Source organism: Plectropomus leopardus, chromosome 13 (assembly GCF_026936395.1).
Source record: "Plectropomus leopardus strain MGB_pleo_1.0 chromosome 13, ASM2693639v1, whole genome shotgun sequence".
Lineage (NCBI taxonomy): Eukaryota > Metazoa > Chordata > Actinopteri > Perciformes > Serranidae > Plectropomus > Plectropomus leopardus.
In genome coordinates, this window is record NC_142188.1 from 17,179,627 (window position 1) to 17,193,027 (window position 13,401).

General features: G+C 42.7%; 1 protein-coding gene across 1 annotated transcript in view; it reads right to left on the reverse strand.

The window, feature by feature from the left end:
* The window catches only part of tet1 (tet methylcytosine dioxygenase 1), a 37,669-nt gene extending 24,709 nt beyond the window's left edge, over window positions 1–12,960 (reverse strand). The window contains exons 1-2 of the mRNA XM_042501801.2: window positions 12,535–12,960; window positions 9,659–11,979 (exon numbers count right to left, since the gene is read on the reverse strand). Of these exons, the coding sequence (XP_042357735.2) occupies window positions 9,659–11,815 (2,157 nt within the window). The 5' untranslated portion in view covers window positions 11,816–11,979; window positions 12,535–12,960. The remainder of the gene's footprint in view (window positions 1–9,658; window positions 11,980–12,534) is intronic.
* Window positions 12,961–13,401: the final 441 nt, after the last annotated feature.

Here is a 13,401-nt window from a genome sequence, read left to right on the forward strand (position 1 = left end):
ACCTCCGGCCTGGCCAGGAGAGGAGAGATGAATTTTAAAACCTGTAAGCATCAACAGCATGTCATCTTTCATCTAGTTCCTGTACTATCCATGCGTGTGCCTGCTGATTGTGGTCAGTATGTATAGGACAGACATACCACAAACATACAATAGCCATGTTTCCATTAAGGCCCTCTCTACATGTACATAGATATTTTGAAAATTGTTATTTTCCACAATAAAACTGAGTTTTGGGTCACTTAAAATTAGATTTTGGAAAACACCATTTAAGTTGCAGATTTTTCAAAACTCTGGTTACTTTGTGTCTGTGTGGACATGAGAAACGGAGAAACAATAATGTCATCTCCTCAATTCGCACGTGACCACTGTTGCTCTGTATGACGACCATACGCCAGAAACAGCAACAACAATAGTGAACCACCTGTTAGTTTAGGTTTTGTCAGCGTTACTTGGTCTGATGACTGCTTCACCCTTAAATTATTGTGGCACCACTTCATGGACGAACATCTGCTGCACCGAATGTTATTAGCCGTTATTAGCTGTTATTAGCTTCCAAAGTTTAAGTTTGGCCAAAAATGACCGATGGATGATTTTGATCATCAGGCCTGGTTGAACCAGTAGATGGTTTTGATTTTGAGTATGGGATTGTTGTTGATGAAGAGTGGAATAAAATTCTTCTTGTGTTTAGAGCACCATTTGTATCTTTGGTAAGTGCAGAACTTTATCTTTGAGTATGCTTCTTCATCCTTACATCTATGGCGCATAAACGTTGATCAGATTTCAGTAGTCTGTACACTTTACTTCCTTGCAACAAGGGGAGACTGCAGAAGACCCCTCACAATGGCAGGTGTTTAGAGTTGTTTTTGCACTCTAGTGCGGAAGAAGTCATTTTGTAAAATCAAGGTTGTGGTGACATATTTTTTTCTTAGAATCGACGGGGAAACTATCAGTTTCAGGATTATTTGTATACGTGTAGACAGTGTCTAACTTGTCAAGCAATCTTAAGCAAACTTTTAAAATGTTGCAAAAAAGAAACGCTGAGGTGAACGGTGGGAGTGAATAAACCAGGCTCCACGAGGCATTGTTTTGTCTTAAATTGGGGGTATAAGCTACATTGTACACATGACTGTAATCTGCCAGTAAACAGAGTAGAGGTAGAAATGCAACAAATCAGCTTGGCCATTTACCCATCTACAAGAAAAACACAAAAAAGTCTTCAAGAATGTCTTTTGATTTGATATGAATTGTTTCTGATACACAGAAAGATACCAACAGAGAAAACAGATAAACAGTCATGTGAGTTAAATGCCCTCTACGTCACAACTTATTCAGCAAGGCATCCCGTTTATTGCATCAACTCTTTTTTTTGTGTGTGTGATATTTCGAAATGCACCAAAAATAGGTCAATGGAAACAAGGCTAATGAAGTCTTCAGTCTTATCTTAATTCTGTAGTGTTGTGTTTGAGACTTGCTATGACGTTTATAGCAAAGTTTTTCACCTTGGGGAGGACAGCAGAGGAAGGTGAGCGGGTCCACGAGTTTATGTAAACACTTACACACAAGCACACACACACACTGACCCAAATACACACAAACACTATGCAGGCAGGGCAGCATGGGGCCCCCAGATCCCCTCACAATGAGACAGGAAAAGGCTTACTTAAGTTTGCGCAAGTACAACATGCTGAGTCGGCATGTTGGCCATATGACTGCACGTGTGTGTGCCTGCACTCACCCACACAAATATGTGTGTGCAGACAGATGCATGCAAACTGCAGTGGTGCATTAAAGAGCAGCTGCAGATACTGTACAGAGACAGAGAGGGCTGAGAGGATAATGAAAGGGACAAAGGAATAAAAAAAAACTAACAAATTATATCCATTGCAATGCAGTGCATGGTGTACCAGGGTGGAGGAATAATGATTTTTTTTATCCTCCTCAGGTGTATTAGCTATATGGTAAGTCAGGCAGGTCAGGTTGATGCATGAATAAGCTCTGGTCTCTCCAGAAGGAGGCCATTGTGTGCCCTTGGTTGGATTTGAGTGGCATTTCTTTTGGGGGGCAAAGTGAGGATTTCTTTTCACCCCGAGAAACCAAGTGGCACGACTTCAAAGCTTATCCAGGGACTTAGAGCCTTACAACAGTCAGGACACAGCAAAAACTCACAGATGCAAAGAACCTAAGAGGGCTCAGGAGAGGCGCATTATCAGTATCAGAGTTTAACTCTGCAAATAACACGCTAAATAGTAAACATAATAAAATACTAAAACACCTGTTTATACAACTTTTTACATTGTTGAGGAGACAGAATTGCTGCTGAGCCGCTACAGCTTAATATAAATTATATCAAACCCAGTGGAGTCCCCCATCATTAAATCAGTATCTCTGACTGGATGCAAGCCTTCATCCTGGCACAGCCTGGGCCATACATCTGCTCTGATGTATAGTGGGCTCGAGCCAAATAACTGAGCCCCAAATCACATAAAACAGACATTTCCCCTTGTCCACGGAGATTTTTTCTGGGCCACTACCCAAGCCCTGCAGCTATTAAAGATAACTACCTCACAGGGTTGTTTTAAATTTAATTGGCTTGGACCAGGTTAACAGAAAATACAAAGCAGCCCTAATCAGAGGCAAGCTAATGTACTAAAATGTGTGTCTGTGCAGAGGAAGAGGGGGAAGTCAGAGGAGAGAGAGTGGGCTCAAATACAACGCAATCTGCTTGGTCATAATGAGTTGGCTCCAGTAAAATGTTGGCAGTGTCTCTGACATTTCACGAAACCTTCCTCGCTACCTCGGCCCCCTTCTGTCCCACACATTTACGTAATGTGAAAGGAAAAAGGAGAAAGTGTGGATGTGCATCTGTCCTTCAGCTCATTGCCAGAGTGCCCACATGCATATGTGGGAGAACCTGCACTCGATTTTGTGAAAGGAGAGTGACACACCAAACCCACCATGGCTTCGGAAATAAGTTTGAAGAGTTTTGGCAAATGAACACTTAGCGCCACTGCTGACAATTTTCTACAAGGTTTGTTACTTTCCAGGCTGCCAGTTGTTCCATTTCAATGCAGCATTATATCAACTTGAAGAAACCTGGAACTTGTTTTGAATATATGATGCATGAGTGAGCATCATATTTACTTTAATAATTGTTTCAACATGTTATTACTGTAGATCAGTGCAGATGAAATCAATCTGTACTTGTAATTGTATGTTAAGAGGTTTGATTTTTTGCTTTTTCTGTAATGAAAGGTTTATATTCTCTAGATATATTCTCTAGTTTGACTCTTCAACTCAGTTTCATAAAATTAGATTAAAGATCTTGCAATATGTGCGTAACCCCTTTATAGTCATAGGATACACAGCCCTATAACACGGTTCAACAAAATATAATCAAAGTGTGTTAAAAAAAATATAAACAGTGCATAAAGAGAATCCTAAACAAAATATGGCTCATGTTATTTTCCTCCTAATGATAAAAGGTCTGATCACAGTTAATTAGCATAAAAAACAAATGCAGTGACCTCACTGAATGATTTGATTTATGGAGATAATGCAGACAACCTGCCATGTTTAAGGCGTTCATCTGTTTCAGTCGGCCGCAGCTTGCTGCTGACCCACAATGAGCCGGACAATCTGAGTAGTTTAACCTAATTACCTGGATACAGGTTACCGAGTTCACAGCCTTAAACCCAGTGCGTGTCTTCTGGTTATCTCCACTAATCCTCCTTACGACCCTGAGAATACTCCATCAGACAACCGTGGCAGGTCAAAGGTCAGCGCCAGACAATGAGGTCGCCATGACAACCGCCCGTGCTGAAGACTTCCAATTGTGTGTATGTGTGTGTGAGAGAGGGGGAAGAGACGCTCAGACCTGACAGGAGCGTCTGCTGGGACAAATCACTCTTGCTTTAAATTAAACTGGCTCCATTTGAGAACAATGAGGGGGTTTTGCTGCTTGATGGCCTGATGTACAAGCTGTAAAAAAAACATCATGCACACATATACAGCCATGTGCCTAAAAAAAAACCCTTGACACAAATACAGGTAAGAATCATGCACATGCACACGTATGCACGCAGCTTTGAATATCTGTTACAAAGCAAATAGTCACCATTAGGTGCTGCAGGCTGCCTGTCCTCCCTACCAGAGTGCTGTCTGAGGGATCGGCAAGTGTTTTCCTAATACATGTGTTATCTCAGCTGGGCTACTCCTCTGGCAGATGCATTGCAGCAGAAAAAAGAGTGGAAGGAGTGCAGAAGATAAATTAGTTTGCAGGAGGAGCTGGGTGCTGAGTTGGCAAGCTGACTGGAAGTGTGCAGGCTACTATTTGCAAAAAGTATACAGTAGTGTCCACCTGCAGCTGTATTGTGCTGAGCTGAATGCTCCCTTTGCTATGTAATTATGGTGCACCTCAAACTTACCCAAAGTGTACCTCACCAGGAGCATGGTCTTGATAAATGCACTCAAGGGTACTCAAGGGCATTCACAGATAATACTATCTGTGAGTGCTGTCTTTTGCATTTGTCTCAGGCAAGTCAAATATAGGGCTGCACTGAATACTTTGAAGCTTCATACGTAACGCTGACATTCGAATTCCAAGTCAACATTGGAATCCTATTTTTTTTGCACGTCTTCTCATTCTGTTTAAACCTTTCTGCACAGCTGGAGAAAACAGTTAGGCTACACTATTATCAGTGGTATTGTATTATTTGTAGAATTAGACTCCTGTGGTGATTAACTGTTATAGACTTGTGAGATCCAAACATTTCCAATGTTGCTTTGTAAAGTCCATATGTCAAAATATATTTTAAAAAAAGACAGATGTAATCATTTCCAGAATCCACAAGACGTCAAATATTCTGCTTCAATCCGTATTTGCTGGTGTTTGGCCTTTCAAAAACAACATTTTTACTGCAATTAAATAATACAGATTTCTGCTTGCTGCACACAAAGGGAAGTACACTTCTGTACGGACAGCCTCATAAATCATATTCATTCATTGATAAAGAAGGTTGATAAAATAAAAAAAAAAACTCACTGAATCTAACAATTCACATTATTTAAATTGCTGTGAGTTGTTTAAGTATTATTTTTATTCTCTTTTACGGTGATAACATCATAAAACATATTATAAATGCAGTCATTCTAAGCTACATTTTCAAATCGACGAAGATGCTTTGAATGTTAAAAAAAAAAAAAAGACATTTGTTTCAGCCCTAGCCCCATCAATTATACCATATACATGGTTTGGACAAAATGCAAAGCAAAGTCATTTGAAATGCCCAAAAAGTAACATGTTGCTTTTGTTTTTTTGGCAAAGAAAAGTATTTCTTTAGAAGTCTGACTAGGCATCAAGTATCACAATGTAATACTGGAAAATGAAGTAGAAGCACAACACATGGTGGTATTACAAACTTAAACGTCAAATACAGTATCAGCTGATTACAACAGAAATGATAAGATCTGCAAAAATGTCAACATCATGCATCCCTTATTCATGATTTTCATTTCGTATTCAAGAGCTTGTGCCACTTTCAGTCAAAGAGCTGCCAGCACTGACTGACTGTGGGGCAACTGTTTACATGATGTAGATGTGTGCTGTTATGTATTGGTCTGTACTATTTTGCTGAGATGTTTATGTTGAAAAAATCATCTATGAGTGCTGACATCTCTCTTGTTAGTCCTAAAAAAAGTCAGCCAGTTATGCAGCCTGCAGCTCTAAACATGTCCAGACTGTTTCAGTCAAATTCACTCTACAAATACTGGAGCTTTGCACTCTATGAACTCCAGTATTTTGTTTCTGGTGTGTGCATGCATGTGTGTTCAGGTCAGGCAACGCAGCGAGCCCTGTCCTCAATGCCCAATACAAGGCGAGGCCACGAGGGGGCCATCAAGCCTGAGTGAAACCAGACATTTTTAAAAGGAAAGTGCAAGCTCACTCTTTTTCTTTACAAACACACAAACCCTGAAATCTCACAGGTTTCCTTTTTCAAAAGTTTTTTTGTGTTTTTTTTATTTATTTTGTCTTCATATATATATATATATATATTAGCCTTATACTGTTCAATCTGTGTTCTGTTTTGTGTTAAGTAGCTCACAATGGTAAAACTAGAAACAGAAACCACATGCCACAACATGAACTCCTCTTTGGCCTCTGCTCTTTTTTTCACAATTTCATTGGAAGGGTGTGTGAGCTTGATCAGCAAGACTGACCGGCAAGCGTTAACTCAGACTATAAGCAAAAATAAAGCGCATACTCACAATAAAATTTCTTGAGTGTCATATTTAAATACAAGGGAAGAGTTTAGGTCTCTCACCCTGGATCTAGAATTAAGTAAAGGATGGATTTGGGGATTTGACCTGCAGCTTATCATGATGATAGCTGTCCTGGCAGTGCCTGGTGCAGACACTTGGTGCAGGCTCCACCTCTGCAGTTCCATAGTATCTAACAAAAACCTGTTCCCAAGCCACAAACACTGGCATTACTATATATGTGCCAATGTGATGTCAGTTAGGAGAAATGGGGAAACAACAACTGGCTCTGTTGCTTGAATGTGAGTGGATCTGCAGTTGTGCCATCTTATCTTCAGTGTCACTCAGTCCAGCAGCAAGCATGTGTCGCACAGATATAAAATGCCGAAAGTCAACCACATGCTATGTCAATGTGTGACTCTAGGTAATATGAACACACACACACACACACACACACACACACATATACACATTCACACACTGACCCACATTTTAAGGGTATTTCAAACAATATGTCTATAAATCTGTGATCTTTTCCTCCCCTCCGTCACACTTACACAGAAATACTGCACAAAGGTCTTCACAACTAATACAGCAGGTGTTATATAACTAGCCCTAATCTGCTACTGCCACTGCTATGACTCTGAGGGCTATGCCTGTGCATGTATGCACGCTTGCAGACGCAAGACTGTACAGCCACATGGACCCTCACTCACAGTTGTTCACACAGTGCCCTCCCCCAGCCACATGGACACCACTGAACTATGTACATGGTTATGCAGCTCTGGAAGCCAGCTGCTGTAAGGATCTCTTATTCTCACGTACCAAAGTGATTGAGAGTATGTCTGTTCTGTCCCTACATAAAATGGTTATAGATAAACATAATCAGACATGCTTTTAGCTGACAAATTATATGGACAATTTATTACAATTTTATAAAGCTGCATGCACAAATTTAATTATTTGACCCTTAATAAAGGAGCTCAATCTGACATTCACAGCATATCTATGATTCAGAGTCTGAGCCGTGATTGCCTGCACAAGGCTCTGAGTTTGTGGCTAGCAGCTAATGGTGCTAACAGCACAGTTCTAACAACTGCAACAGTGCTAACAGAGCTAATGGTGGATAGGTGTTACACTTTTGCAACAACGCTGTCCCACCACCAGGGGCTGGAACAGGGTTTATCAGCGGTAACCACCAAACAAGCTCAGCACAGAGCAGCAGCGATTATCTAGTCATGAAATACAAATGCAGGGACTCACCTGCACTAACATGCATGCAAATTCAGAACGGCTACCACAGCAAAAAACGGAGAAGCTCAGATTACAACACTCAGAGGGAGCATGACTTCATTCTCTGCTTAAGACACCATTACTCCACTATATCTTTACATTAGCAAATAGATGATTGCTGCTATATTAATGCTCATAATGCTGTATAGAACACCTTTAACCCAAGGTGACAACCCCAGTGTCCTGATAAAATATTGCTTTTGCCAAACAGTTTTCTTCTTACACATGCTGCATGCACAGTGCAACTTTAAACTTTATTGGAGTCATTTTTCCGGGAACTTGATGAAGTCTAACATTGAATAGCTTTTTGGCTCTGTTTTGGTCTTAAACAGGGTTTTTTTTCTGTGTAGTGTTCTTCTGGGGACCAAAACATTCCCAGATTTTGCTAAAGGAGTTCTAGTGTCAGAAAAAAAGTATTGTTGCACATTTACGACCGGTTGTTAGTATAGTTTGCTTGTTTACTATATTACTTGAATGCCCCTGTCACACCGAACGTCCCACAGAGCCCATTCAGAATTTAAAACTTTTTGTGTGGAAAATAAAGCAAACTGTCGAATACTTGTATTGAGCTGCCAAATGTGAATCAACTGGCATAATTCTACATTGGATACAGTACTCAGACTTAATACATTTTTCTGTCTGCCACTTGGTGCTGGGCTTTCAAGTAAAATTATTTTTCAAAGCCTGTTTGCTGAAAACTGCTGCATGCTGCAGCTGGAGACTTGGTTAAGTGAGGTAAGACTTAACCATACAACATATATGACAGAAATCAAAACAAGAAAGAGGCTAAAAATGTTGGTAGAGCAGCAGAGGTAGTTACCAGTTCTCTACATTCATGGTACGATTGGTCCTTTAAGTATTGCAGCTTTGATAAAAAGTGGAGAAACACAAAGTAAATAGCAAAACAGACACTAAAGTCACTAATAACTAATGTGTTTTTTTGGCCGCTTGGGGGCAGACGAAATAACTGAACACAACATTGACGTATGATCCCCTTTTCAGATGATATGTAAAACCCAATAACGAACAGTTACTTATTTACATATCAAGCAGTTACAGAGCAGCATTATCATTAATTTGGAGTTAAATGAACGTCTAATATTTGCTCTCTTTTAGCTTTGTCTTTAGCCTCCATGAACATCTGAGGGAAGTATCGGCCCATTAGCTGCTAAATGCTTCACTATATGTTCACCAGCTGGCTGCTGACTGTCACTGTCTGCTGTTTGGTGTTGTGCAGGTAGTTTACAGTGGGTTTTAAGGCTCTTTCGCCGAGAAAAAATCCTCTCTCAATAGTGTTGTGGGTGTTCATTGTCGTACTGTGTTCTAAAATATGCATTCACAATGCCATTCTGTGCCACTGTGCAAAAACATCCGGCTCAAATTGGCCCTAATTACATACCCATCCACACACACAAGCATGCACATACACACACTGTCACCATGTGCAACCCATAAAATTGCTTATTCTCTTGCTTGCAACATAGATGGTACATACACACACACACATACACACATACACACACACACACACACACACACACACACACACAAAAAGACACATACTCCAAGCACGTGCTGCACTGTTGCCGGTCAGGTGACAGTGCCTTCCCCTCTAGCACTGGGCATCATCAGCACTGAAGTTGCGCGTGTATTCACACCTGATTTCTATTCTCTACTCAGTTGCGCATGCACACACAAGCACTTCCCCTTTTATCACTCAACACATTCCCCAACATTTAACAGGAAGACACCACAAAGTTAAGCATCTGTTGAAACCAACCAAGAAAAAAATGTGAAACACAATGCGAAAGTGAAACCGTCTGTTTTAACTGTTTGGCTAATTCAACTCTCGTTCACTGCTGCTACCCGTGGGTGGCTGGGAAACCTCGGAGATCAAAAGCAATGCTCTCATGACAGTAACAATCGCTCTTTTTTCAGTGCTTTAGATCAACCGTTTGAAGATGCAAAAAGGCGCTCCAGTAAATTCCCACTCGAATCATTGTCTAAATTTACCTCCTTGCGAGAATGAACTACAGACCCGACTGTGATAAAAAGCCCTGTAATGTGTAACTATTAAATGTAATTACATGCAGTGAAATATCAGCCTCACCTGTGCAGCAGAGAGAGTGAGCACAGATGAAGGTCTTCTCCTCCTCAGTTCCACGCACTTTCTCAGCTTACAGATCTGGTGGCCAGTCCTGCGGTTGAGACAGCAACTGCACTGCCCACAGCTGATCTTCCTCAGGCATGGCTCACACATCCCACACCTGCTCCGCTTCTTCCTCTCCTTTTTCTGTGGTTTCAGAGCAGTCCAGGAGGGCAAGCAAGCCCCCTCTGACCCCAAAGATCCAGGTAGAAGAGTGGGGCTGGGCTCTCCGTACCCTGCCTCTGATTCAGTGTCAAAAGAAAAAGAGGAGCGAGTGCTTTCTGAGCTGCAGGAGAAGGTGAAGCTACTGTCCAGAGAGGGAGTCGAGATCTTTGGCACTGAGTCTGGCTCTGGCACTGCTACCATAACGCCGTCCCCTCTGAGGTTTGGTACACACTCAGCTGTGAGGACATCTGTGCTCAACTGAGGAACAAGCGACAATGACTGCGAAGATGTCTCTGTCTGTCTGTGGCATTCCACTGGCTCTCCATTGGATTCACTATCTTTGGTCTGCAACTCTGCTGGTGTGCAAGTTTGTTTCTCTCCCTGAGGAGGAGGGGTCGCTCGGCTTTGCAGTTGTTGTGGTTCCCTCTGTCTTAAATCTTCCATGCTCCTGGGTTTGAAGGAGTCGCAGTGGATAATAACCGGTGTGATTCTTTTTACTAGAACAGTCTGCACCACCAGGGCAGTTTCAGCGACAGCTGAGGACCCTGGGAGTTGAGGTTTAGCACCGTGAATGGTAGGTTGCATGTCTGTCTTACCCTGGCTCAGAACCTGTGGCTCAGAGGTGGAGGGGGCTTTGGTGGGATTTGAGGTAGCTGCGTTGGAGATTGATAGCACACTTACAGGTGATTCTGACAGTGATGTTAGTCCATTGTGTTCGTCAGAGTGAGGCGGATCTGGAGGTTGAGAGGCTGGAGTGCTGGGGTGGGAGTCAGCAGGCTTGATGGAGACATCATTCTCCTTTTCTCTGTCACAATTATCCAGCCTCTCAACAATCTCTTCCACTGTCTCATTTCGTCTCTCATCTGCTTTCTCTGCGTCTAAAGTCTCTCCTCTCTCATCATTTTCCAACTCTTTTCTCTCAGTGACAACTATCACTTTTTCATCTGTCCTATTTTCTTTCAAGTCCAACATGTTGCCTTCGTCTTGAGGGACAGTACGCACATCATCTTGCTTACCATCACTGGCAGCGTGATCAAGCTCATTTCCAAGGACATATGAGGTGTCATTTCCCTCGCTGCCTCCCTGCACCCATGGTGAGCCAATACTCGTTAGCACAGAGGTTCTATCTTTACTTCTGTCACTGCCGACTTCGAGCTGTCCATCAACATCATCACACACGCCAGTCTCACACCTCAGGTCACCTTCACTGTTATGACTGACAGTGTTTTTGTCTTGCTGGGCTATAACGCTGTCACAGCTGCCCTGCACACAGTCCTCCAGTATGTCAGTACACGGTGGTGAATCTGCTTTGAGAGGGCTGCCCTCTTTTGCATTGTTGACTCCTAAACTTTGATCTTTGATACTTGCAGGAACTTCAAAATCAGTTTTTAGAGAAACTGGATGTATTTCTTCAGCATCGCAGGTGTTCAGACTCTCATTTACCTCATCGGGAGTTGAACTGTTGATGCTCGAGGGTTGGTTTCTCGTGTTTCCTCGCTGTGATGCTGCTCGTCTCCCTGCACTCCCCCTGCTGTTTTTCCCCCCTCTGCACGGTTTAGGAGGCTGACAGGGAGTAACAGACACCTGCGTGCCCCGCAGGGACTTCCTCCGCCCTAGGGGGTCTTGTAACTCACCGCAGTGGTCAGGCAGATTGCTCGGCCGTCTAAGCCTTGCAGATGCTGTTACATTTAGGGCATGGTTAATTCTGCCAGGGGACCTCCCAGGGCCCTGACTAGCAGGCCCGGTCAACCCTCTTCCACGGGGGCTTCGGCCTGACTGTGCCTGGGCCCTGGTTGTTGACCTTTTGGATTCTGCAGGTGTTTTTTGGGGCCTCTCTGTCACTCTCCCTCTAGGTTTATTTGAGTTACAAGTTTGCCTCTTGGTGCTGATCACCTTTTGGCCATTTTTTCTCTGAGCAGGTGTCTGTCTCCTGGTGGGTTTGGTAGTAGCAGGCATGGCTGAGGGTGTGAAGGAGAGGATTTCTGGCAGCCTGCATGGGAGCCAGGTGAATGTTTATCTTTTGCACACAGTTTTCTTTTTAAAAATCTTCCCTCTTCTGTGTTTTATTCTTGAACTGTTAATTATGATGCTGTCATTATCTTGTAATTGCAGTGCATGACCTATAAAGACAAAGTAAACAGGAAGAAAATCAAAACACAAATAGTCTCAGCGCCTTTAAATGTATTTTTCAGTATAATAAAGACCCGCAAAAACACTCACAGACCTCAGGAATAATTTGATGATTTATAACAGTGTTGTTTACTTTGTCTGCTGGAAATGACACTTTTGCCCCGCCTGCAGTATCTACTGGGACGAGCAAGTGCCGTAAGGTTGACGTCAAAAAAGAAAACACTTACACACGACACAATATTTTGGATGTCAAACCAGGAGAAACATATTAAAAACAAATATAGCGTCAGGACTGGCTAACACGGCTCTCGCGGTTTAAAGGGCAGGCACGTTGAGGAGTGGGCTCTAGCCGGAGGTCGGATCCTGTTTTCGTCTTTCTGACTGGCGGAAGAGGGGGTTATTACCGTGTAAAAATGCCTTCAGCGTCGCTGTTTGTTATTATTTTTGCACTTGACCGCTGTCACTTAAAGCGCCACGTAGATATGGGTTGTTAAGTTGCTCGTGAGGTTTTATTTACACGTTTACGGTTGAAATGCTTTACATACCAGAGAGCGACAGTTGCACTGTCTGAACTGCTAATAATACTCCGCTCCAGCGAGACAGCGAGACCTTGTATTGGTTTCCCTCCTCGGCAAATATAGACTGCTGCTGGCAACTTCAATCCTCTCTCGACGATGACACATGGACAACATGATAAAAGCACCGACGTGCACATACATCGAGCGGAATAGTTGGTTTTCAGCGTGCACCGTGTAGTCTTTGCGGAGCACGACACCCGTTAAAATGTAAATCCCTCTTATGTCAATCCATTCAGGGCAGCCCCGCTCACTCTCCCTCCACCAGACGCAACCTACGGTCTCCGCTGGCCAAAAACTCGTCGTCGGCACTGGAGGGAAGAGTGGACATGAAAACCTGGAATGGACTACAGTAGCTGTCGTTTGTCCCAGTGTTTCATGCACGGTGTGTTTTAGCAAGTGGACGCGAGGGTGTGCTAAAAATGATTGTAACGGAACACCCAAAAATCGCCAGCTGATATCATGGATGTATTATGGGAAGTGGTTAATGTGGCTAATGATTGCATTAAAACCCAAGTGTGCAGGATTTAGGCCCTGCTGAAAAAAACAGATTTCCAGCTTTGACCAGTTAAAGGTAGCCTATGTTTTAACATACTAACTTCACTCTGGCTTATCCATTGAAGGTCATGCAAAATTGAAACCAAATCTATGTCCTTGAGTATGGAGAAATAACAGTGTCATAAGGGGGAAGTATGAAAAGCAAAGGGCATGAATCAGTTCAGTCTGCTATCAAGTGTTTTGCATAAAGATAAATGTGCACAACTTGACAGGCTGGTCACACCAGCAAGTAAAACCATCAACGACCAGCAAGAACTGGGTCAGGACCATCTGAGATCA